Source organism: Heteronotia binoei, chromosome 20 (genome assembly GCF_032191835.1).
Source record: "Heteronotia binoei isolate CCM8104 ecotype False Entrance Well chromosome 20, APGP_CSIRO_Hbin_v1, whole genome shotgun sequence".
Lineage (NCBI taxonomy): Eukaryota > Metazoa > Chordata > Lepidosauria > Squamata > Gekkonidae > Heteronotia > Heteronotia binoei.
The window spans coordinates 7,882,274-7,907,436 of NC_083242.1; the positions used below are offsets into that span (position 1 = coordinate 7,882,274).

Sequence of the window (25,163 nt, forward strand, 5' to 3'; positions counted from 1 at the left end):
GATAGTTTCTGCTCAGTTGCCTTCTTTTTCTTTCTCCAGGTTGCCAGGTCCCCTAAAGCCAGCCCCTGAGGGGACGGGGGCAGAGCCTGAAAAATAAGGGGCGTAGCTCCTAGGTTGTGGTGGGATGGCAGAGGACTGGTTCAGGGTGGAGCTTGATGGGGCCAGAATTAGTGGCCGGAGTTCTCAAGCCAGGTAGAGATGAACCTTTCCCTTTTACCAGTTTGGTGTAGTGGTTAAGTGTGCGGACTCTTATCTGGGAGAACCAGGTTTGATTCCCCACTCCTCCACTTGCACCTGCTGGAATGGCCTTGGGTCAGCCATAGCTCTGGCAGAGGTTGTCCTTGAAAGGGCAGCTGCTGTGAGAGCCCTCTCCAGCCCCACCCACCTCACAGGGTGTCTGTTGTGAGGGGAGAAGACATAGGAGATTGTAAGCCGCTCTGAGTCTCTGATTCAGGGAGAAGGGCGGGATATAAATCTGCAATTCTTCTTCTTCTTCTTACCTTCTGCCCTCTTGCCCCTGAGGTTCTGCTCCTAGTGTTCCTAGGAGAAGGCTTGAACCCAGAAACTGGAGGTAAATCCCTGAGACCCAGCAGCCTTCCCTTTTGCCTCTGTGTCATAGGAACCCAAGAGAAGCCATGTTGGGTCAGACCAATGGCCCATCCAGTCCAACACTCTGTGTCACATAAGGACAGAAGAGAAGCCATGTTGGATCAGGCCAATGGCCCATCCAGTCCAACACTCTGTGTCACATAAGAACATAAGAGAAGCCATGTTGGATCAGCCCAATGGCCCATGAAGTCCAGCACTCTGAGTCACATAAGAACATAAGAGAAGCCCTGTTGGATCAGCCCAATGGCCCATGAAGTCCAGCACTCTGAGTCACATAAGAACATAAGAGAAGCCATGTTGGATCAGCCCAATGGCCCATGAAGTCCAGCACTCTGAGTCACATAAGAACATAAGAGAAGCTATGTTGGATCAGCCCAATGGCCCATCCAGTCCAACACTCTGTGTCACATAAGAACAGAAGAGAAGCCATGTTGGATCAGGCCAATGGCCTATCCAGTCCAACACTCTGTGTCACACAGTGGCAAAAAAAAAGTGCCATCAGGAGGTCTATCAGTGGGGCCAGGACACTAGAAGCCCTCCCACTGTTGCCCCCCCCAGCACCAAGTATACATAGCATCACTTGCCCCAGACAGAGAGTTCCAACAATGTGCTGTGGCTAATAGCCACTGATGGACCTCTACTCCGTATGTTTATCCAATCCCCTCTTGAAGCTGTCTATGCTGGCAGCTGTCACCACCTCTTGTGGCGGTGAATTCCATGTGTGAGTCACCCTTTGGGTGAAGAAGGACTTCCTTTTATCTGTTCTAACCTGACTGCTCAGCAGTTTCATTGAGTGCCCAAGAGTCCTTGTATTGTGAGAAAGGGAGACAAATCTTTCTTTCTCTACCTTCTTTATCCCATGCATCATCTTGTAAGCCTCAGTCAATGTGTCATCCACTGTGTCATTGCAATGAGTCCCTCTTTCAGGAAATGCTTGTCCCCTTCCCCAGGCTGTTGCTCAGGGGGCTTGGGGTTCAAACCAACCCCCGTCATCGCTGCCACAAAGATCGGACTCCTTTCTTTGGACTTATCGGGTGAGTCAACAGGGAGAGGTTCACAATGCTTGTTGAGGACAAATCTTTTCAAGAGGTTTAAAACAAAAACCAAGGCGCTGACCAGGGAGAAAAGGAGTCATCGGGGTAGATGGACCAGTTGCAGATTACAATGTAGATTGTAGATTGTGACCGGGTTATGTGCGGGTCCCGGCAGTCCGAACATAAATCTTTCCTCTCCAAGGAGATAGAATCGAGCTTGGTAGCACCTTTGAGACCAGCAGTAGTTCCAGAGTGTAAGCTTTCTGGAGGGATGGTGGCTCAGTGATAGAGCATCTGCTTGGTAAGCAGACGGTCCCAGGTTCAATCCAACTAAAAAGGATCCAGGCAAATAGGCGTGAAAAACCTCAGCTTGAGACCCTGGAGAGCCGCTGCCAGTCTGAGTAGGCAATACTGACTTTGATGGACCCAGGGTCTGATTCGGTAGAAGGCAGCTTCATATGTTCATATATGTTCATATGGAGTCAACACTCCTTCATCACCTCTCCCACAAGTTTGGTGCAGTGGTTAAGTGTGCGGACTCTTATCTGAGAGAACCGGGTTTGATTCCCCACTCCCCCACTTGCAGCTGCTGGAATGGCCTTAGGTTAGCCATAGCTCTTGCAGGAGTTGTCCTTGAAAGGGCAGCTTCTGGGAGAGCCCTCTCAGCTCCACCCACCTCAGAGCCAGTTTGGTGTAGTGGTTAAGTGTGCGGACTCTTATCTGGGAGAACCGGGTTTGATTCCCCACTCCTCCACTTGCACCTGCTGGAATGGCCTTGGGTCAGCCATAGCTCTGGCAGAGGTTGTCCTTGAAAGGGCAGCTGCTGTGAGAGCCCTCTCCAGCCCCACCCACCTCACAGGGTGTCTGTTGTGGGGGTGGAAGGTAAAGGAGATTGTGACCACTCTGAGATTCAGAGTATTGGGTGGGATATAAATCCAATATCATCTCCTTCTTCTTCTCCTTCTTCTTCAGAGCAAAGGACTCAGGTCTACATTCCTATTCTACAGTGTCTGCCAAAGGGAGTTTGGACGATGGAGAGCTTATACCCTGAACCTCTTGTTGGACTTTAATGGGCTCCTGGATTTGAAGCTACCTGTTCAACTGCAGAACAAAGTTGGAGTCCAGGGGCACCTTTAAGTCCAACCAGGTTTTGTCCATGGTATAAGTTTTCACGTGCAGGCACGCTTTGTGCTTGGGGCACAAAAGTGTCTCCCTTGAATAAAACTTGGTTGGTCTTAAAGGTGCCGCTGAACTCCAACTTTGTTCTGCAGCTGAACAGGTAGCTTCAAATCCAGGAGCCCGTTAAAGTCCAACAAGAGGTTCAGGGTATAAGCTCTCCATCGTCCAAACTCCCTTTGGCAGACACTGTAGAATAGGAATGTAGACCTGAGTCCTTTGCTTTGAAGAAGAAGGAGATGATATTGGATTTATATCCCGCCCTCTACCCTGAATGTCAGAGTCTCACAGCGGTCACAATCTCTTTTATCTAAGGAGAGAGGTTTGCCGAAATAATGCCATCTGTGCCTTTTCATAGTCGGAAGGGACCTCCAGGGTCATCGAATCCAACCCCGTGCACAATGCAGGAAACTCACCAATACCTCCCCCTAAATTAACAGGATCTTCATTGCTGTCAGGTGGCCATCCAGCCTCTGTTTGAAAACCTCCAAGGAAGGAGAGCCCACCACCTCCCGAGGAAGCCTGTTCCGCTGAGGAACCGCTCTAACGGTCAGGAAGTTCTTCCTAATGTGGAGCCGGAAACTCTTTTGATTTAATTCCAACCCGTTGGTTCTGGTTCTACCTTCCGGGGCCACAGAAAACAATCCCATACCCTCCTCTCTATGACAGCCCTTCAAGGACTCGAAGATGGTGATCCTATCACCTCTCAGCCTCCTCCTCTCCTTTTGTCCTTGACTTTTTCCACATGCCCACCCGTGCCTGGGTCTGCTCGAATGACCCTCTGCAAACATCAAATGATACCCAAACAAGATCCTTCAGGCAACCTTTCATACCTGCAATACAACCTAGTTCTGATCTCCAAAACCTTCTCAGGGAAGACTCCTTTGGAAGCAAAGAAATGGCACCAGGGACACGAGAATTCTGGCAGTTGATATTTTTCCATCAGTGGCCAGCATTCAGGTGATGTCCGGCTTTGTGTGCTTGGGGAAATGGAGGAGGAGGAGAAGAAGAAGAAAGAAGACTGCAGATTTATACTTCACTGTTCTCTCTGAATCAGAGTCTCAGAGCAACTTACAGTCTCCTTTATCTCCTTCCCCCACAACAGGCACCCTGTGAGGTGGGTGGGGCTGGGAGGGCTCTCACAGCAGCTGCCCTTTCAAGGACAACTCCTGCAAAAGCTATGGCTGACCCAAGGCCATTCCAGCAGCTGCAAGTGGAGGAGTGGGGAATCGAACCTTGTTCTCCCAGATAAGAGTCCACGCACTTAACCACTACATCGAAACTTTTGCAACAGCAATCTTGGTTTTCTGTGAAGCTCTCTGACCCCAGCGGCATCTGTTTCTCTCTGTGAAGCCACCATGCAGAAGGCAATTGAGGTTTATAAATAGCCAATTGCCCGTATAGCCCATAGCAAAGTACAAACGGCCTCCAGGTGAGCAGGTAGGGAAGTTTTACAAAAAAGTTGTTCACGTCCTTAGATCGCAGTTCACTCCTATCTGCAGGAGGGGTGCTTTGTTCTCTCCGCCTTTCGGGGTCCGTGAGCTTTAAGCCAAATTACGTTTCTTGATATTGGCGAGGAGGAAGAAAACCGGAGAAAACTTCGGTGCGAGTCTGGCGTGATGGAATCTGAGAATCTTGCTTGCCCTTCGATATCGAGGAGGTCCTTTCTGTCCCCTGCTCAGGAGGTGGCTTCCAGGGGGGAGATGGCACGCATTCCAGACGCAGGCAGCAATTGGACGGGAAGGGGCCTGTTGGAACAGATTCTCCTGCCTGCTTGTTTCCCCTAGGAAACACCTCCCTGAGTCCTTCCTTCCAGGTGTAATCTCATCTTGTTTTCTCATTACTTGGGAGATCCACTTTCACCTCCAGAGAGCCACAAGCGAGCAGGGAAAGAACCGGTTGCAGTGCGCACTTCCCCCCGCCCCCACACCTCCCTTTATCTCTGTGACCCTCGCAGACCTGCCAGCCCCAAAACCCCTCCAGCGTTTAACCCAGGTGGTGGTCATTAAATGGGGCATCCTCTAGGGCAGGAACGCTTGACGCCTCAAAGCAGACCAGTAGCAAGAGGGCTAGGTCGGCCCAGAGGACACAAGCTTGATGTCCCAGTGGTTCTGCGAGCTGCAGAAAGCGCCAGGGGTGTACGCCGTGGCCCTTCTGGAGGCTTCGTTTAAGACAGAAAGGCTTTTAGCTGATGGTTGTGAGGATAAAATGGAGGACAGGAGAATGACGCGAGACACCCTTGAGCAATGCCTCTCAGCTGTGGAGTCTTGCGAGCAAAAATGCTGCTTTGTGAGCGACCGGCGTTCAAGTTAAGCAAAGTTTTATTCAGAACGGAAGCTTTCGTACGCATGCAGACTTCTTCAGACAAGGGGATAGGCTACGGTGGGCTGAAATACATGTAGCTGGTGGGTTCAGAGTGTAAACTGGTGCAAAGCTAGGATCGAATGGCGAAATACTGTAATAAACCGGAACACCATTTGGTCTGGATAGCAATAAAAGGTAATAAAAGTTGTCTGCTCATTTCTGTTGCTGCAAGTCTAGGTGAAACGAAAGGGCGTGCATTTTCTAGTTCTTGCCCACCTAATTTACTTTTTAACGTCATTCTAGAATGAGGTTTCACATCATTCTTTTTGACGTCATTCAGCTACGTGTATTTCAGCCCACTGTACCCTGTCCCCCTCGTCTGAAGAAATCGGCATGCTTGCAAAAGCCTCCATTCTGAATAAAACTTCATTGGTCTTAAAGGTGCGACTTGACTCCTGCTTTCTTCTATAGGTCCAGGCCAACATGGCTGTCCACTTGGATCTGGCAATAGAGTTGTGAGCGAGTGACCTGGCTCCTGCCTAAATTAGGTCCTTCTGGGGCCTTCCTTTCTGAGCCGAGACAAAAATGAGTGAGCTGGAGGCTAAAAAAACTGTGAGCTAGCTCACACTAACTTAGCTTGAGTCCGCACTGCGGAAGAAGGTGGGAGTAGAAACAAAGTCAATACATAATAATCCTTGCTGGGGATGCAGGGGGCAGAGAAAAGGTGGGTTGGTCAGTGAGTGGGAAGAAGATGAAGAAGATATTGGATTTATATCCCGCCTTCCACTCCGAAGAGTCTCAGAGAGGCTCACAATCTCCTTTCCCTTCCTCCCCCACAACAGTCACCCTGTGAGGTGGGTGGGGCTGGAGAGGGCTCTCACAGCAGCTGCCCTTTCAAGGACAACCTCTGCCAGAGCTATGGCTGACCCAAGGCCATTCCAGCAGGTGCAAGTGGAGGAGTGGGGAAGAAGAGAAGAAAGCAGGGAAAGGTGAGGATACGTGTTGGGGGGGGGGGCTGCTAGGTAGAGGGAAGGAGGAAATAGTGGAGAGGAGGGGGACAAAGGGAAAAGTGAGGTGCTCCTCACAAGTCCCTGTGGATTTCTTGCCATATAGCTGGCTTCACCCTGGCAGCTGGCAACACACAACTCGGGAAGGGGGGAGGGAAAGCTGACGAGGGGGCCGATGAAGATAGGTTGGCTGGGGGATGGGAAGGAGAGACGGAAGCAAGAGAAGGGGGAGAAGCTACAGGGGCTTGCAAGGAAGAGAAAGAGGAGACTGGGGGGAGAGGGGCAGATGAGGAGCCCTCTGCAAGTCCTCGTGGGCACCCCACTTCTTGATACTCTTTTGGGTTGCAGGTCTGCACTGCTTCCACAAATGCCGGCTTCATTGCTTGGGCAGGGACGGCTCCCTCCGCACTTTTGCTGAAGCTGCGGCTTTGGGTCACGTGCGAACCGAGTCTCGGTGTGAACCTGGGTGCAAAACGCGCGATGGTTTTTTACTCCAAGCGCCCTCCTTGGATAATTTGATGACTACGTTCTGACCCAGGTTTTCTCAAACACACCTTTAGGGCACTGATGTATTTATATACACCTTGTACCTCAAATAGTCCACTGCATTCCCCACCCAGCCTCCCATCCAGGAGTTCAAACAGCCTGGGCAAAAAGCTATTCTGGAGCACCGTGCTTTGGCCGTGTCACTGGGGTGGGACGATGCCTGGAATAGCCTTGGGCTCTCTGCAGGATGCTGGCATTTCAAGAACCACCCTAGGGAAAAATCCAGGGCAGGGTTCCCCAGTATGGTGCTTGTGGGCATCTAAATACCCACCAATACCTTTTCAGGTACCTGCCAGTTCTTGTTTTTAACAGTGGGTGGAGCTTTCGTGCAGCCAGGCTTCTAATTGGCCGGCTGAAGATTTTGATTGGCTGTGCTGATTTTCAGATAAGGTTGCTTGGGCAGCAGTTGCCACCACAGCACCGACTGCATGATGGAAGGTAGGCCTCAGTAGCTGCCATTTTGTGGCTGGCTCCGCCTACTGTGGCAGTCATTTTGCAGACAGCCGTTTTGTGGCTGGCTGCGCCCACCGTGGCAGCCATTTTGCGGCTGTGCCCACCATGCTGTGTTGGAGTTCCAGAGGCGCCTATAGGCTCAAAATGGTTGGGGAACCACTGGTCTCATGCTAGCAGCTTCAGGCGTGACTTTTCAAGTGGGGAAAAGGAGAAGGGGAGAGGCTAGTGTGGCCAGCCTCCCGGTGGGGTAAACACAAAATAACACCGTGTAGCAATAACTCCACCCCGCGCTACTTGCTGAACTTCATCTTATATTAATATAGCTTAACAGACCATAAACTTTAAACTGGAAGTAATTTTTCACAACTTGTTCATTCAAAGTCCAAAAGTGCTTCTTAATAACAATGTCTTGTGAGATAACCGAAAGTCCATGAATCACAGCCCTCCGTGCAATCTTCCACTGGGGTGTGAGCCTTACTGTAAACGAAGATAATGTCGATAACCATCAGCGAGTAGCGTGAAGTGCAGTTATTGATAGCTCCCCAGTGCTATCTTGTGTTTTCTTAACCTTGACCGTGTTTCCTTTGTGTTTGTGCTGTTAGCCTCCAGGTGGGCCGGGAGATCTGCCACTTTTATGACTGATCTCCAGCTGGCAGAGATCAGCTCCCCTGGAGAAAATAGAATACAATCCGAGAGAGGTCACTATAATGGATAACACAACAACAACAAAAAAGCAAGCTAGTGACCAATTTACTAAGAAGTATATAGAAATCAGTCCAAATGTCCAAAACATGTATACACAAGTCTAGGGTTGCCAAGTCCAATTCAAGAAATATCTGGGGACTTTGGGGGGTGGAGCCAGGAGACATTAGGGGTGGAGCCAAGATCAAGGCTGTGACAAGCATAATCTAACTCCAAAGGGAGTTCTGGCCATCACATTTAAAGGAACGGCACACCTTTTCAATTCCTTCCTTCCATAGGAAATAATGAAGGATAGGGGCACCTTCTTTTGGGGCTCATAGAATTGGACCCCCTGGTCCAATCTTTTTGAAACTTGGGGGCTATTTTGGAGAGAGGCACTAGATGCTATATTGAAAATTTGATGCCTCTATCCCAAAAAACAGCCCCCCCCCAGAGCCCCAGATACCCGCAGATCAATTCTCCATGATTTTCTATGGGAATAAATCTCCATAGGGAATAACAGAGTTCCCAGCAGACATTTCCCTCCCCTCCCCCCGCTTTCTGATGACCCTGAAGCGGGGGGAGGGTCTCCAAACCGGGGGATCCCCTGCCACCACCTGGGGATTGGCAACCCTATACAAGTCCCAAAGTAGTGTGGTGACAAGCCAATCGATTAAATACTTGTTTCTTTCCAGTCTTCATCAGACCTGGGACCACTAACAAAAGAAAATATTATGGGATTTGACATTCTTTGTATGGAATATTTAGTATGTTGTAACTGCTGTGATATAGTTTGTGGTGTTTGTGTCTTTGAGCATGTTGCATTAGAAATATGTTACTTTACCTTTAAGAGGTTTGTGCAATGGCAGCTGTGAATGAGATGTTTGCCTTTTTGAACACGTTAGTTGCACCATTAGGGTGCGCAAGAAGCCACATGCTGAGCTGTAGCCGATGTGGAATTGCTGCTGGAGACGCTCTGCGTCCCTCTTTTTTGAAAATTGTGTAAAAAAATCTATATAATTGAATCAATATGTAAGTATGATATATTTTTTCACTGGAAGAGGGTTGGTGGTGTCTGAATGTCCTTCTGATATTTTTGTATAATATTTTCTTTTGTTAGTGGTCCCAGGTCTGATGAAGACTGGAAAGAAACAAGTACTTAATCGGTTGGCTTGTCACCACACTACTTTGGGACTTGTATATACATGTTTTGGACATTTGGACTGGTTTCTATATACTTCTTAGTAAATTGGCCACTAGCTTGCATTTTTTGTTGCGGTACCCCTGGAGAAAATGGCTGCTTGGAAGGTGGTCGCTATGGCATTGGACCATGCTGAGGCCCCTCCCCACCCCAAGCCCCGTCCTCTCCTGGATCCACCCCCAAAGCCTCCAGGTATTTTCCGACACCAACCTGGCAACCATAGGGAGAGGTTCAACATTCCTTCTCCCTCACGATGCTATTCCTCCTGTTGACAGAGTGACCGGAATAGCTAGATGTGGTAACTCAAAAGAAAAGGTCTTGTACAATTATCAGGAAAGAAAATGTAATGCGCTGTTTGTATCCATAGAAGGCTGAGGTTTGGAACATCTGGTGGAAAGCCTGTCTCCTAAGCCAGATACTAGCAAATTATCTGGTGGGAACAGAAGCTATTTCGAAGGTCCCAGCCTATGGGCATGCTTGGAATGTTGAGAACGGACAATGGGCGCCACCCCAAAATGGCTGCCGTTGTCTTCTCAAGCCAGTCCCAGAAAACCTTGAGTGGTTGAAGGCCAAGCATCGTCTTACAATGGAGGCACAGGTGCTTCCTGGAGACATGATGCTGGTGACTTCTGGGATCTTCAGAACACCTCCTAATGTAATGAGACAGAGGAAAGGCAGGACCGATACAGGGGAAAGACAGTGGACACCGTGAACACCCACCTGCACTGTGTCAGGGAGCATTCAGCACTTTTCTTCCCCTTTACTGTGCAGATTAGCTCACTTGCTCGAGCAACATATGGCTAGATCTCCTACCCTCTTCCTCGCCTGCAAGCATGTCCGGAACACTGTGCTTTGTTCTTTCTCACTGTCTTTTTTTTTTGGCACACTCCGTAAGATCTGAATCATGTGGAATAATCCATGGGGAAAGATGAATAAGGGTCAGCACTGGAGTCTTACGATCGTAAAGAGTTAACCGAAGGATACTTTGGAAGCACACAGGCTCTCTCTCTGTTATAGATCAAAGCCCACGCTTTCCTTCTAAGGCCAAAAGCAGAAATACAGGGTGGAGGAGAAAGTGGCTGTCCTTATCTTCGAAACTCAGAAGATTAATTTGAAGTGAAAGAGGATTTTGAGGGGAGGGGAGGTCCAATAGATGGAAGGGGCTGGAGCCCTGGCCCGTTCCAGCTCACATTCCTGGCCTCTCCTCTCTCACGAACTTTCCTTTGCCCCAGAAGCCCCTGGTTAAACTGTAGCAGGCTGAGGAGGGGGGAAGCGGTCCAGGGAGCAAGATCTGATTACTCGGGGATGCCACGGGCGAGATCCCTTTACACACCCGCCTTGGAGAAATAAAGCGGTTACTGTTTTGCCTCCCCAAGGGGGAACCGTTTGAAGCAGATGATATGGATACCGTATCGCCAGAGATAAAACACGCCAGACAATTAGATGTGGGAGATTAGAGGCCTCGGGAGCTGAGTCGAGTTTCCCTACGGGGAGCTCTCGAACACAAACCCTCCGTTCTGTGGAGGCAGGGAGTGGGAGCCAAACTGTCTCTTCCTTTCTTCTCCATTTTTTGTTGCTGTTGTTGCACCGAAGGCCAAAACAGGAAAAGAGACGTTTGCTGGGATGAGCTGCCACCCACAGAGGTCTCAAAAGGGGCCTTTAGCAGTGACAGATCCCAGCCGTGTGAATCCATCTCGCCCCTGAAAGAATCCCAGTTTCCACCACCTCCCCGCCACTAGATTTGAGTTCAGTATAGGGTTGCCAAGTCCCTTGGAGTCTCAGGGGGGGGGCTTTTCTCGTGCGCAATGTGCGCAGTGTGCTGACGTCACCTGCAAGTGACGTCATTGCGCCGGTTACATCACATGGCAGCCACTCTAGGCATTTCTGGGGAAACTCTATGGTTTTCCCAGATGCTTTAGCCGTTTGGGAGGGGAATTGTACCATAGAGTTTTCCCCTCCCAAATGGCTAGAGTGTCCAGGAAACCCATAGAGTTTCCGCGGAAACGCTTAGAGTGGCCGCAGTGCAACATTGCTGGCACGATGATGTCACTTTCGGGTGATGCCATTGCGCCGGCGACATTGGGGGAGGTTCCCCCCACTGGGAACCTCCTGGGCGGGGAAACCCCTGTCCAGACCGGGGGTTTGGAAGCCCTAGTCCAGTAGCACAATGGAAACCAACACGATTTGGGGAATTTATGCTTTTGAGAGTCCTAAGAACGTGAGAGAAGCCATGTTGGATCAGGCCAACAGCCTGTCCAGTCCAATGCTCTGTGTCACACAGTGGCCAAAACCTAGATGCCCTCAGAAGGTCCTCCAGCAGGGCCAAAACTCCTGAAGTCCTCCCACTGTGCCCCCCCCCCCCAAAGCACCAGGAAAACAGTATCACTGCCTCAGAGAAGCTATCTTGGATCAGGCCAATGGCCCATCCAGTCCAACACTCTCTGTCACACAGTGGCCAAAACCCAGGTGCCATCAGGAGGTCCACCAGTGGGGCCAGAACTCCAGAAGCCCTCCCACTGTTGCCCCCCAAGCACCAAGAATACAGAGCATTACTGTCACAGACATAAGAGAACACAAGAGAAGACATGTTGGATCAGGCCAGTGGCCCATCCAGTCCAACACTCCATGTCACCCAGTAGGCAAAACCAAGGGACCATCAGGAGGTCCACCAGTAGGGCCAGAAGCCCTCCCACTGTAGTCCCCCCAAGCACCAAGAATACAGGCTCTCACTGCCCCAGACAGAATATTCTATCTCTACCTCATGGCTAAGAGCCACTGATGGATCTCTGCTCTAAATGTTTCTCCAGTCCCCTCTTGAAGCTGTTGATGCTTGTAGCTGCCCCCCCTTCCTGCAGGAGTGAATTCCACATGAATGATTCTTTAGCTGCAGTACTTCCTTTGATCTGTTCTAAACCCACTGTTCATTACTTTCACCGAGAGCTCATGAGTTCTTGGAACTTTTTTTGCCAGCAAGACTCAGCTGGTGTATGGCGACTTCAAGGCAATGGCAAGAGGTGGTTTAGCAACCCTGGACTTCCCTGGTGGTCTCCTATCGTAGTACTAACCAGGGCTGACCCTGTTTAGCTACCAAGATCTGATATCAGGCTACCCTGGGCCATAAAGGTCAGGGCAAGAGACATTCAGAGTTGGTTTGCCATTGCCTGCCTCTGCATAGTGACCCTGGACTTCCTCGGTGGTCTCCCATCCAAGTATTAGCCAGGGCCGACCCTGCTTAGCTTCTGAGACCTGATGAGGCTGGGCTAGCTTGGGCCATCCAGTTCAGGGTGAGAAGCAGGACAGGTGATAGCTAAGCACTGGTGCTACCACTCCGAGAGAAGGCATATTTTTAGAGGGGGTTTGCCGTTGCTTGCCTCTATGTAGCAACCCTGGACTTCCCTAGTGGTCTCCTATCCAAGTACTAACCACGGTTGACCCGGCTGAGCTTCCGCGATCTAACAAGATCAGACTAGCCTGGACCATCCAGGTCAAGGTTAATAATCGTGAGCCGTCAAGCCACCCCCAACTTATGGTGACCCCAGAACCGTAGGGTTTCCCAGGCAGGAGAATAACACAGGTAGTTTGCCATTGCCTGCCTCTGTTTAACAACCTTGTGGTCTACCTATCCAAGGACTAAGCAGGGCTGACCCTTGCTTAGCTTCTGAGATCCGATGAGATCAGGCCAACCTGGACCATCCAAGTCAGGGCAGAGGCAAACCGAGGTGGGTTTGCCGTTGCCTTGTCATTGCCTGCCTCTGCGTGGCAACCCTGGACTTCCTTGGTGGGCTCCCTCCCACCCAAATACTGACCAACGCCAACTCCGCTTAGCTTCTAAGATCTGACAAGATCAGGCTAGCCTGGGCCGCCCAGGTCAAGGCAAGAGATGATCAGAAGTGGACTTGCCATTGCCTGCCTCTGCATAGCAACCCTAGGCTTCCTCGGAGGTCTCCCATCCAAGTACTAACTGGGGCCCACCAAGCTTAGCTTCTGCAATCCGATGAAATCAGGCTAGCTTGGGCTACCCAGGTTTATATGCCCTGCATTTTTCTAAACCTAACTCTATTCTTCCTTTGTTTCTCTCCTTCCTTCTACAGCCCTAAAGAGATCCTTCGATATGGAAGAGGCTGAAGACGTCCCAGCTTTCCCTCCTTCCTCCCCACCTCACTCCCCCCTCGGTCCCAGCCTCCCTGGTGTCATCATAGCCACGGGCAATGGAGAAGGAAGGCGGGCAGGAGGCCCCATCCAGCCCAGCTACCAGTCCCGCGTCAGCCTCAGCTCAGATCCCAGCCCAGCTCAAAGCCCCGTCCTCAAGACCAGGATCAGCAGCAGCCTCTCGTTCAACCGAGGCACCGTCCACCTGGCTCGGGCCAACGGGAGCCACCTCACCCGAGTCTCCTCGTTCCAAACCCGTCTGAACCCCAATGGATTCTCCTCGTCCTTCGGGCCGGGCAGCGACAACGAGAGCCTCCACAGCTCGTCCTCCAGCTTGGAGTGCTCGACACCGATCAAAAGCCTTCCGAATATGACCCCACAGTCCGAGTCGGCCGGCATCGGGGTCTCCCAGCTGCCCAGTCCCATGCTCAAGAAATTCTTCTCACATGGCAACGTCTTCCATGCCGGGGCGGACCGGCCCGTCCAGCCAGTCTCCAAGGCGACCGCCAATCGTGGCTCGTTGCCGTCGCTGGACCTGCATATCGCCGAAGATCCGGGGGCTATCCCCATCCTCTGCCCAACCATAACCCCTGACTCCACTACCCCACAGAACTCCGGTAACCAAAACTGCATCACACCTCTGTTAAAGACCGGCACGAAAAAGGAGTCTCCTGTCCCGCCTTTGGAGATCAGCCAGCTGGCACACATGACCCCTCCTGCCCCGGCTGCCAGGCAGACGGTCAAGTTGCAGAAGTTCCCCATCAGCTTGGATGGTTTGATGGAGAAGCCAGCCGAGGCTGCCGTTCTGGCACCCGCTCATGACTCGGCGCCCAAGCCTTTGCCAAGGGCACAAATCCACGTCAACCTCAGTGCCAGCCCCGGCTTGCCTCGGCAGCTCGCAGAGATAACCAAAGAGGATAGAGCTGTTCTTGTGAGCTCTGGTTTCGCGTCACCCTCTGCGAGACGGCTTCCCGGAGCAGCAAATTCAGCATCCCTGCCTCAGTCTACTTCCTACCGACTCGTCCCGCCACCTCAAGTAGGGCAAGCCGCTTCCCAGCCATCCTTTCTAGGGGCCCCACCGGTGGGCCCTGCCCAAGGGACCCCAGCTACAGCTGGTCCAAGAGAACACAGCAGTGCCACAGCGAAGAGGGTTGACTCCGTACCCGGCCAAGAGGCATCCAAAGTTCAGACCCCAAAACCTGCTTCTTGCATCAAGGGAGAGCCCGTCACTTTGACGACCAGAACTCCAGAGGCCTCTTCTGAGAAGAAGGAATTGGAAAGGAAGACCTTGTTGAAGGAAGGTAGGTGGCTAATAAAATCAAAGTGAGATTTGTCATGAAGGCCTGCTCCTCAAATTTTATTGTATTGTTTTTAAATTGAAATTGTAGGTTTTTATTGTCCTTCAGTTCATGTTGTGATCCACTTATTATGGGAATGGGCAGAATATAAGCCAGATAGATAGATAGATAGATAGATAGATAGATAGATAGATAGATAGATAGATAGATAGATAGATAGATAGATAGATAGATAGATAGACAGACAGACAGACAGACAGACAGACAGACAGACAGACAGATGATTGATAGATAGAGAGCTAAGCTAGATAGATAGATAGAGAGAGAGAGATGATAGATTGATAGAGAGAGATGATAGATAGATAGATAGATAGATAGATAGATAGATAGATAGATAGATAGATAGATAGATAGATAGATAGATAGATAGATAGATAGATAGACAGACAGACAGACAGACAGACAGACAGACAGACAGACACAGACATAGAGATAGATAGACAGACCGACCGACCGACCTTGGGAGGAGTTTTGGGAGGTGCAGGAAGAGAGGTGAGAAAGAGGTACACACATTTTCACTCTACTGGTGTATTCACACTACACTAAGTAATGTGTTTTACATCTAGATTTTTGCTATTCTTACACAGTAAAAACCTGGATGCAAAACGCATGATTTAGCGCAGTGTGAATGCACCATACCTGTGGCATTTTTCTATTGTCCTTCCGCTAAAGTCTCAGAGCCTGTGGTCTCCCCCTCCTTTGGCTTTTGAGAAAAGTTGGATGTCCCTTGATCCATCAGTGAATTTTGCATGGTTTGAGTGGGGATACGTCATAGTCTGAAATGCTCGCTGCTGCCCCAGAGTTCATCTCCCTTCTTTGTTGCCAGGCTTTCAAAATAAGCTAAAAGGGTATCACTAACAACTAGCCACCCGTCCCTGGAGGCTTTTGCTCATCTTGTTTTATACTGCAAAGGGCTCAGCGTGCCTTTGGGCAGATGTCATTCAATGTCCAGTTCATTTCCACTACCTGGGGAGGAGGAAATAGACATTTAGGATTGTTCTGTGCATTGTGTGCGAGTAAAAAGCGTTCCTCAACAGAGACCCGCACCTGATCTTTGCACCTGAGGACTATTCCTGTGTGATTTATGTGTTTCCATACATCAGCTTGTCCAATTTATTATTATATGCTTCATATTTCATTTTCAGGGCCAAACTAAGTACTAGGCTGACTACTAACAGATATTCCATTGTTCCTCTTTCTACGTAGTCTATTTTCTTTCCTGCTGTAGCTCCAAGGATCTTAGGGTGGTATAAGTGGCTCTCCATTACTCGTTTTAGATCACCCTTGAAAGGTAGGCTAGGGAGAAAGAGTGACCGGTTCAGGATTCCCCAGGGAACTTCATCACGGAAGAATGGTCACCAAGTAAGTGTGTGGCAAGCAAGGCTTGAAACCCGGGCTTCTTGACTCAGAGCACAGTCTCTTAACTGCCATTTCATTTTTGCCAGAAACCATATTTCTAATTTCAGCTGCTTGGGAAGACTGTGTAGTATAGTGGTTAGAGAGTTGGAGTAGGGTCTAGGAGAGCTGGGTTAAAATCCATGCTCGGGGGTTGACCTGGAGACAATCTCTTCTCTTCTCTCTTTCTCACTCAATCTCCCCTACCTCGGAGGGCTGTTGTGTGAATAAAGTTCGGAAGGGAGGAAGAACCCAGTGTGGCTCCTTGGAGGAAGGGGAACACAAAATGATGGAGACGGGCTGTTGATTTCCTTATAATGAGAAGAAAACACTCAGGACAAGCTCAGAGACACTTTCCCTCCGCCTTGTAACTATGCCTCGGCCTTTCTCCCGAATCACAACTTTGCAAAGCCGGTTTTGCTTTCTTACATCCTACTTTGCCCTAGGCAGTCAATTTTTAATTACATGCATGTTGAACAGCGTAGCGGGAGTGCGGGGGAACCCTATCTTGCAACACCTTTGAAAGATACACTTGGCCAGGGGCAGAATTCTAGCTGCTCCTTTGCATATTGGGCCACACACCCCTGACGTAGCCAATCCTCCAAAAGCTTACAAGGCTCTTGTTTGTAAGCTCTTGGAGGATTGGCTCCATCAGGGGTGTGTGACCTAATAGGCAAAGGAGCTCCTGCTAGAATTCCACCTCTGCACTTGGCACCAAGCCTACCTAAAGAGGGAAACAGTCACCCGCATTTCCTTGAATTACCAGCCTCCATCCGTCACCATCTGTTCCTTGCCTTTCCCCAGATGTAGCAAGGAAGTTGGCTGAACCGCCCCCCTACAAGGATGGCGTCAGTCCCTTGTGGTCCTGGCTTTTGGCAGTAACCCAGCAGGGTTGCTAGAGAGCTGATGTCTTCAGGCTGTGAAGACGCTTAATCCCTGAGGTCTTGTGGTATGGATGGAGATGGACTGTTTCACCCAGGACCCGTCCTTGCCCAAGGGTGGACGTCGCTGCTGTTTATTTTTTCCTGGCTCAGCTCCCGTGCCTCTAAAAACTGGACGACGAGCATTAATGGAACAGAACTCTGGGGTGGACGTCTTCCAGAAACGGTGACCGCATTTGTAGTTTGTCCGCTGGTCCTAGTTAAAAACAAGCTTGATAGTAATACGTCTATAGGCTGCCCTTGGAAAATATAATGCAGAACTGCCCATCCAAACCACTGTGAGAAGAGTGAATTATCTGTTTGTCTGCCTGTCTGTCTGTTGTTATCTAGATAGATAATCTAGAATTATCCATCTACATATCTATTGATATCTAGACAGATAATTTAGAATTATCCATCAATGTATCTATTGATATCTAGATAATCTAGAATTATCCATCTAAAGTATTTTCTCTCTCCCTCTCTCCCCCTCTCTCTATCTCTCTGTCTCTCTATCTCTGTCTCTGTCTCTGTCTGTCTGTCTGTCTGTCTGTCTGTCTGTCTATCTATCTATCTATCTATCTATCTATCATCTATCCGTCTGTCTGTCTCTCTGTCTATCTATCCGTCTGTCCGTCCATCCATCCATCCATCCATCCATCCATCCATCCATCCATCCATCCATCCATCCATCCATCCATCCATCCATCTGCCTCTAGAGTAAATTACCAATCTATCTAGAATCTTTTCCCTCCACCCTTCCTCAAGGCAGCATATGGGGTTCTTCCCTCAGCATACATGGTTTTTCCCTCCTTTCTTCTATCCTCACAAGAACGTTGTGAGGTAGGTTAGGCTGAGAGAAAGGGATAGGCTCAGGATCACCCAGCAAGCTTCACTGCCATGTGGGGATTTGACCACAGCTCTCTCAGGCCCTACTCTAAACCTCTTACCCACTAGACCTCACTGCCTGCCACATTCTTAGGCTCAAACGACGTGGATCAATAGAGATTTGTGATCAAATCCCCAGATGTGTAAATGAAGTCGTAGAAAGTAATCATACAGATCGGGGCTGGGGAACCTTGAGCTGTTTCCCGATCAAGAATCCAGCCCCTCCCTGTTGCGTTACAATATGGAAAAATGATCTTCAGAATCTCTTGTACCCATTTTTGCCCCGTATAGGCTTAAAACAGCCCAGCGGGGCATTTTGATTAGGGAAACAGTACATTGGGAAGAGTGAACTATCCTCCCTCGCACCACACTGTAGTCGTGATCCATACTGGCCTCTCCCCTTCTCTTTTTTACAGCATTGTATGAAAAATTGTGTCTTAGATTGCGTATGGGGTAATCAGACCCGTCAAACGGAGTGTGTCCCCTGTGACATGGCCTCAAATCCTTTGCTGTGTGCAGGACTCCATGGCCAGCCCCTGGGATTCCTATAGCATCTAGGAAAAGAGGTTTCCTTTGAAAACTTGTTGCTTTAAACCCCTCAGGCCCAGCTGTTTCCCCTGCAGGAAGGAACCATTCAGCTGAGCTATCCTGTGCTGTGTGTTCTAGCTTACCGAGAAACTATGTGTGTGCGCGCGTGCGTGTGTGTACGAGTGCACCAGAGTGTTGGTTTTCCCCCTCGGCCTGTCATTATTTTCCCCTCAAGTGCCCACCACACCCTTCCCCCTGGCTGCCTTTCTCCTCAGAGAACATTGGCTCAGTTTTCAGTGTGTGTCTGTGGGAGGGGGGGTGGGTTGGGACATTCCCCGCATGCATTTGCTATGCCTGCCATGAGTGATCCTTTCCCTTGGGGTCAGCCACAGTTTCTCCTCATAGTTTACGAGTGAGAGAGCTCTCGCTCCATGACTGGTGATGAGGGAAGTTTGCTTTCCAAAACTTACTCATAACTGAGGCAGAAGGAATACAAAGTGCTTCTCTGTTTTCAGTCTTGCTTTCCCGTCACATCCGGGTGTATCATCTCTCTTCTCTGGTTTTGTTTTTTTTTGGGGGGGGGGGCAGGGAGAGTTTGGAATGTGCTGTTGCCACTCCTGTGGGGTGGGGGGTGGGGGATTCAGACAACCAATTCGTGTGGCGGCAGCTGTGCTGATACACTCGCGAGATAACTCGCAATAAGTTGTAACAAATTAGTTCCTGTTGAAATCCCTATTATCATTATTGAATATTCAGAAACAGGAAGTCTGGTTGGGATTACGAAAAGAATAATTCCCTACCCCCACCCTAAATTGCTGGGCGTGCACGGGAAGTTCTACTCTACATTTATGAGTGGGGTCAGCAATCAGCATTGCTGGGAACCGACCGAGCCCCTCACAGAGACCCTTGCAGGAAGTTGGTGCCCCCTTCACCTGACTGCTTCTCTTAGGGTTACCAGCTCCAAGATGAGAAATTCCAGGAGACTTGGGGGCACATCCTGGGGAAAGGAGGATTTGGGAAGGGGAGGGACCTCAGCTGCATATAATACCAGAGATTTCACCTTCCAGAACAGTCATTTTCTCCTCAGGAACTGATCTCTGCTATCTGGAGATCAGTTGGAATTCTCAGAGACAATCCTAGCTTTTCGACCACTGCTGCTGATAGGGCTGCCAAGTTCCCGCCGGTGGTGGGGATCCCACACTTTGGCAGGTCCCAACCCACCAGCAGGGGGGAGGAGGCCACTGGGGGATGCACGGTGTGTGCAGTGCCCGGAAGTGACATATCACGCTGGACATGTCCTGGGGGGACCCTCCAGGAATTTGCAGAGAACTCTTTGGTTTCACGTGGGGATGCTCTAGTGATTTGGGGGAAAGTTCCATGATACCGTCGAGTTTACCTCAAATTGCTAGAGCATATCCACGTGAAACCATAGAGTTTTCAGCAAAATCCTCGAGCATCCCCCTGCGCTACATGCCTGGCATGATACGTCACTTCTGAGTGGTGATATTGTACTGTGTACATTGCACACATGCGGAAAAAGTCCCCGACATGCAGACACAGGAGACTTGCCAACCCTAGCTGCTGATCAGCTAAAATTGAGCTGATTACCTTTCCCTCTCCATTTGGGTGGATTGGCCTCAGAGGGGAGAGTAAACCTGTTTTATTTACTTACTTTACACCTTTCTCCCTAGTGGGGACCCAAAACAGCTTGCTTGGTATGGTGGTGAAGTGTGCGGACCCTTATCTGGGAGAACCAGGTTTGATTCCCCCACTTCTCCATTTGCACCAGCTGGAATGGCCTTGGGTTAGCTATAGCTCTGCAGAGGTTGTCCTTGAAAGGGCAGCTGCTGTGAGACCCCTCTCAGCCCCACCCACCTCACAGGGTGTCTGTTGTGGGGTGAGAAGATATAGGAGATTGTGAGCCGCTCTGGGATTCAGAGTGAAGGGCGGGATATAAATCCGATATCTTCTTCTTCATTCTCCTCGCCTCCATTTTATCCTCACAACTGGCTATATAATATGTTTTAACCTGCCCTGTCTCTGGGGAAGTCCAGGTGGCACGCACGATTCTCTGTTCCTCCTTCCATCCTCACAGCAGGTTAGATGGAGACTGAGAGCAATGGGCCCAAGCAAACTTCAAGGCACAGTGGGGATCTGAACCCTGATCTTCCAAAGTAGCCCCAACATATTAGCCATGTGCTGTTGCCAATCTCCAGGAAGATAATGACAGGACCCCGTGATTGACCTGAAGTACACTTGCGCCAATGTGTGCCGCTCAGACTGGAATTCAAGACTGGCACTCGAGCAACGGATAACGCTCCGTCGAATGAATTAATTCTAGAAATGATTCGAGTTATCTTGCAAAACCTATTTACCCACAAAAAGGTGAATGTCCTCCCGGCCAACAACAGTCAGCCAGATTGCCTTCTGCTCACTGCAAAAAAAATATCAAGGATTGCTGCCCTCAGAACCAAAGATGGTTGCCAGCCTCCAGATTGGGCCTGGAGATCTCCCCTCTGTTCTAACTGATTTCCAGGCAATAGAGGTTGGTCCCCCTGGAGAAAATGGCTGCTTTGGAGGGTGGACTCTATGGCACTTTGCCCTGCAGAAATCCCTCCCCAGTTTGGTGTAGTGATTAAGTGTGCGGCCTCTTATCTGGGAGAACCAGGTTTGATTCCCCACTCCTCCACTCACACCTGCTGGAATGGCCTTGGGTCAGCCATAGCTCTGGCAGAGGTTGTCCTTCAAAGGGCAGCTGCTGTGAGAGCCCTCTCAGCCCCACCCACCTCACAGGGTGTCTGTTGTGGGGGGGAGAAGATAGAGGAGATTGTAAGCTGCTCTGAGTCTCTTATTCAGAGCGAAGAGTGGGGTATAAATCTTCAGTCTTCTTCTTCTTCTCATGCAGAGCTAGCATCCCTTCACCCCAAAGAGGCCTTTATCATAACTTTGCCGAGGAAAGGCAGGTTAGGGCACATGTCTTTTTGCTAGCAGATCCCAAGGCAGGGCCATAGTTTTTGAACATAACAATGATTTTGTATCTCTGCCAGCTATGATGTTGGCCTTTCTGCTCCCTTTACCTCCCCCCCCTCCTATTCTGTTCTTTATTTCCCTCGTTTCCTTGGCTTGGAGACAAGTTCTGAAGTCTTTTGGCACTGTCTGATCCTTTCCCTGGTTTCCCCCCCCCCAACTCCGCCCTGCAAAAATAGGGGGTGGCAAGAAGCCAAGATGTACTTTAAGATGTTTAACACCTACCTAAGCATCAGTCGGAACAGCTGTGAAATCACTCAAGGTAAGGGGGGGCAGTTTATCTTAACAGTGGTGTCTTTCCAAACTCATTCCTTGGGAAAACCTGAAGAGGAATCCTTCCCTCCTCCGCTTTAAAATTGTGTGTGTGTGTGTTTTAACAGATGAACAACAGATAGGGTTACCGAGGGCTCTTTTTTGAGCAGGAACGCAGTTCTGGCCCAGTTCCTACTGGGCTTTTTCTACAAAAAGCCTGGTGTTAAACAATGGTGATGCCAGGGGTGTGGCCTAATATGCAAATGAGTTCCTGCTGGACTTTAGAGTCTACCTTTCAAAGCAGCCATTTTCTCCAGTGGAGCTGATCTCTGCCCTCCGGAGACGGGGCTGGCCCTAGACCAGGGCTGGCCAAACTGTGACTCAGGAGCCACATGTGGCTCTTTTACACATATTGTGTGGCTCTCCAAGTCCCCACGGCCCCGTTGGCCAGATTGTCTCTTTAAATCACTTCTCCAAGCCAAGCCAGATGGAGTCTTGGAGAATACGTTTAAAGTTAAAGTTGCTTTCTTTCCACCTCTCCCTCACTCCTCCCCCATCTCCTTCCTTCCTTCCTTCCTTCCTTCCTTCCTTCCTTCCTTCCTTCCTTCCTTCCTTCCTTCCTTCCTTCCTTCCTTCCTTCCTTCCTTCCTTCCTTCCTTCCTTCCTTCCTTCCTTCCTTCCTTCCTTCCTTCCTTCCTTCCTCCCTCCCTCCCTCCCTCCCTCCCTCCCTCCCTCCCTCCCTTCCTCTCTCAAATATCTGATGTTTATTCTGTGTGGCTCTTACATTAAGCAAGTTTGACCAAACCTGCCCTAGACTGTCTGAACACTAGGCAAGGCTAGATTCTGGTGCCCCCCCCCCCCCCCGCAATGATAATAAGAACATAAGAGAAGCCATGTTGGATCAGGCCAATGGCCCATCCAGTCCAACACTCTATGTCACACAGTGGCCACAAAAATTTATACACACACACACACACACACACACACACATATACACACTGTGGCTAATAGCCACTGATGGACCTCTGCTCCGTATTTTTATCTAAACCCCTCTTGAAGCTGTCTATGCTTGTAGCCACCACCACCTCCTGTGGCAGTGAATGCCACATGTTAATCACCCTTTGGGTGAAGAAATACTTCCTTTTATCTGTTTTAACCTGACTGCTCAGCAATTTCATCGAATGCCCATGAGTTCTTGTATTGTGAGAAAGGGAGAAAAGTACTTCTTTCTCTACTTTCTCCATCCCATGCATTATCTTGTAAACCTCTATCATGTCACCCCGCAGTCAACGTTTCTCCAAGCTAAAGAGCCCCAAGCGTTTTAACCTTTCTTCATAGGGAAAGTGTTCCAGCCCTTTAATCATTCTAGTTGCCCTTTTCTGGACTTTTTCCAATGCTATAATATCCTTTTTGAGGTGCGGTGACCAGAATTGCACACAGTATTTCAAATGAGACCGCACCATCGATTTATACAGGAGCATTATGATACAGACTGATTTGTTTTCAATTCCCTTCCTAATAATTCCCAGCATGGCGTTGGCCTTTTTTATTGCAATCGCACACTGTCTTGACATTTTCAGTGAGTTATCTACCACAACCCCAATATCTCTCTCTTGGTCAGTCTCTGCCAGTTCACACCCCATCAACTTGTATTTGTAGCTGGGATTCTTGGCCTCAATGTGCATTACTTTGCACTTGGCCACACTGAACCTCATCTGCCATGTTGACGCCCACTCACCCAGCCTCAACAGATCCTTTTGGAGTTCCTCACAATCCTCTCTGGTTCTCACCACCCTGAACAATTTAGTGTCGTCTGCAAACTTGGCCTCTTCACTGCTCACTCCCAACTCCAAATCATTTATGAACAAGTTAAAGAGCATGGGACCCAGTACCGAGCCCTGCGGCACCCCACTGCTTACCGTCCTCCACTGTGAAGACTGCCCATTTATACTCACTCTCTGCTTCCTATTAATTGGCCAGTTTTTGATCCACAAGAGGACCTGTCCTTTTACTCCATGACTCTCAAGCTTTCTAAGGAGCCTTTGATGAGGAACTTTATCAGAAACTTTCTGGAAGTCAAGGTAAACAACATCTATTGGGTCTCCTTTGTCCACATGTTTGTTCACCCCCTCAAAGAAATGTAACAGGTTAGTGAGGCAAGATCTTCCCTTACATGCTGAGTCTTCCTCAATAACCCGTGTTCATCAATGTGCCTACTCATTCTGTCCTTGATAATGGTTTCTACCAACTTTCCCGGTATTGAAGTCAAACTGACTGGCCTGTAATTTCCCGGATCTCCTCTGGAACCCTTTTTAAAGATGGGGGTGACATTTGCTACCTTCCAGTCCTCAGGAACGGAGGCAGATTTCAATGAAAGATTACAGATTTTTGTCAGGAGATCCACAAGTTCAACTTCGAGTTCTTTCAGAACTCTTGGATGTATGCCATCCGGACCTGGTGACTTATTAGTTTTTAATTCGTCCATCAGTTGTAGGACCTCCTCTCTTGTCACCTCAATCTGACTCAGGTCTTTCCACACCCCTTCCAAAATTAGTGGTTCTGGAGCGGGCAAACACTTCTCATCTTCCACAGTGAAGACGGAAGCAAAAAATGCATTCAGCTTCTCAGCCATTTCCCTATCGTCCTTCAATAACCCTTTTACCCCTTGGTCATCCAAGGGCCCCACTGCCTCCCTGGCTGGTTTCCTACTTCTAATATATTTGAAGAAATTTTTATTGTTGGTCTTTATGTTTTTTGCAATCTACTCCTCATAGTCCCTTTTTGCCTGCCTGATTACAGTCTTGCATTTGATTTGCCACAGCCTGTGTTCCCTTTTATTAATCTCACTTGGACTAGCTTTCCACCGCTTAAAGGAGTCCTTCTTACCTTTTACAGCTTCCATTACTTTGTTTGTTAACCATTCAGGCCTTTTCTTATAGCTGTTTGTGCCTTTCCTAACTTGTGATATATATTTTATCTGAGCTTCTAGGATTGTAGGGATAGCCTCCAAGCTTCCCCAAGGGTTTTGACTGTATTTACCTTTCCTTTCAGTTTCCTCTTCACATGCTTCCTCATCTCAGAGGATTTACCCCTTTTAAAGTTAAACGTGGTTGTGCCGGTCTTTTGGGGCAATTCTCTATTTATACAAACGGTGAAATCAATAACGTTATGGTCACTGCTCCCAAGTGGTGCAATCACTTTTACATCTCTCACCAAGTCTTGAGCATTACTTAGGACCAAATCCAGGATCGCCCCACTCCTGGTAGGTTCTGAGACCATCTGCTCCATAGCACAGTCATTGAGAGCATCAAGAAACTCAATCTCTTTCTCTCGACCAGAACACATATTGAACCAATCAATCTGCGGGTAGTTAAAATCACCTATGACAACACAGTTTTTACATTTAGCCGCTATCTTTAATCCTTCCATCATATTATAATCGTCCTCTATCTTGATTTGGTGGGCGATAAACTCCCATAGTTAAATTTCCTTTTGGGCCCTCTATTTCAACCCAAAGCATTTCTAGAAGGGAATCTGATTCTACCTCAGTCTTGCTGGATCGTATGCCCTCTTTGACATACAGTCATCCCACCTCCAACCCTTCCCTCCCTATCCTTCCGATATAACTTATATCC

The 25,163-nt window shown here is 49.2% G+C and overlaps 1 protein-coding gene across 1 annotated transcript in view; it reads left to right on the top strand.

Moving 5' to 3' along the window:
- Positions 1–25,163, top strand: part of SEPTIN12 (septin 12) — a 100,163-nt gene that overhangs the window by 11,966 nt on the left and 63,034 nt on the right. Inside the window, 1 exon segment of the mRNA XM_060260515.1 lies at positions 13,103–14,461. Within this exon segment, the coding sequence (XP_060116498.1) occupies positions 13,103–14,461 (1,359 nt within the window).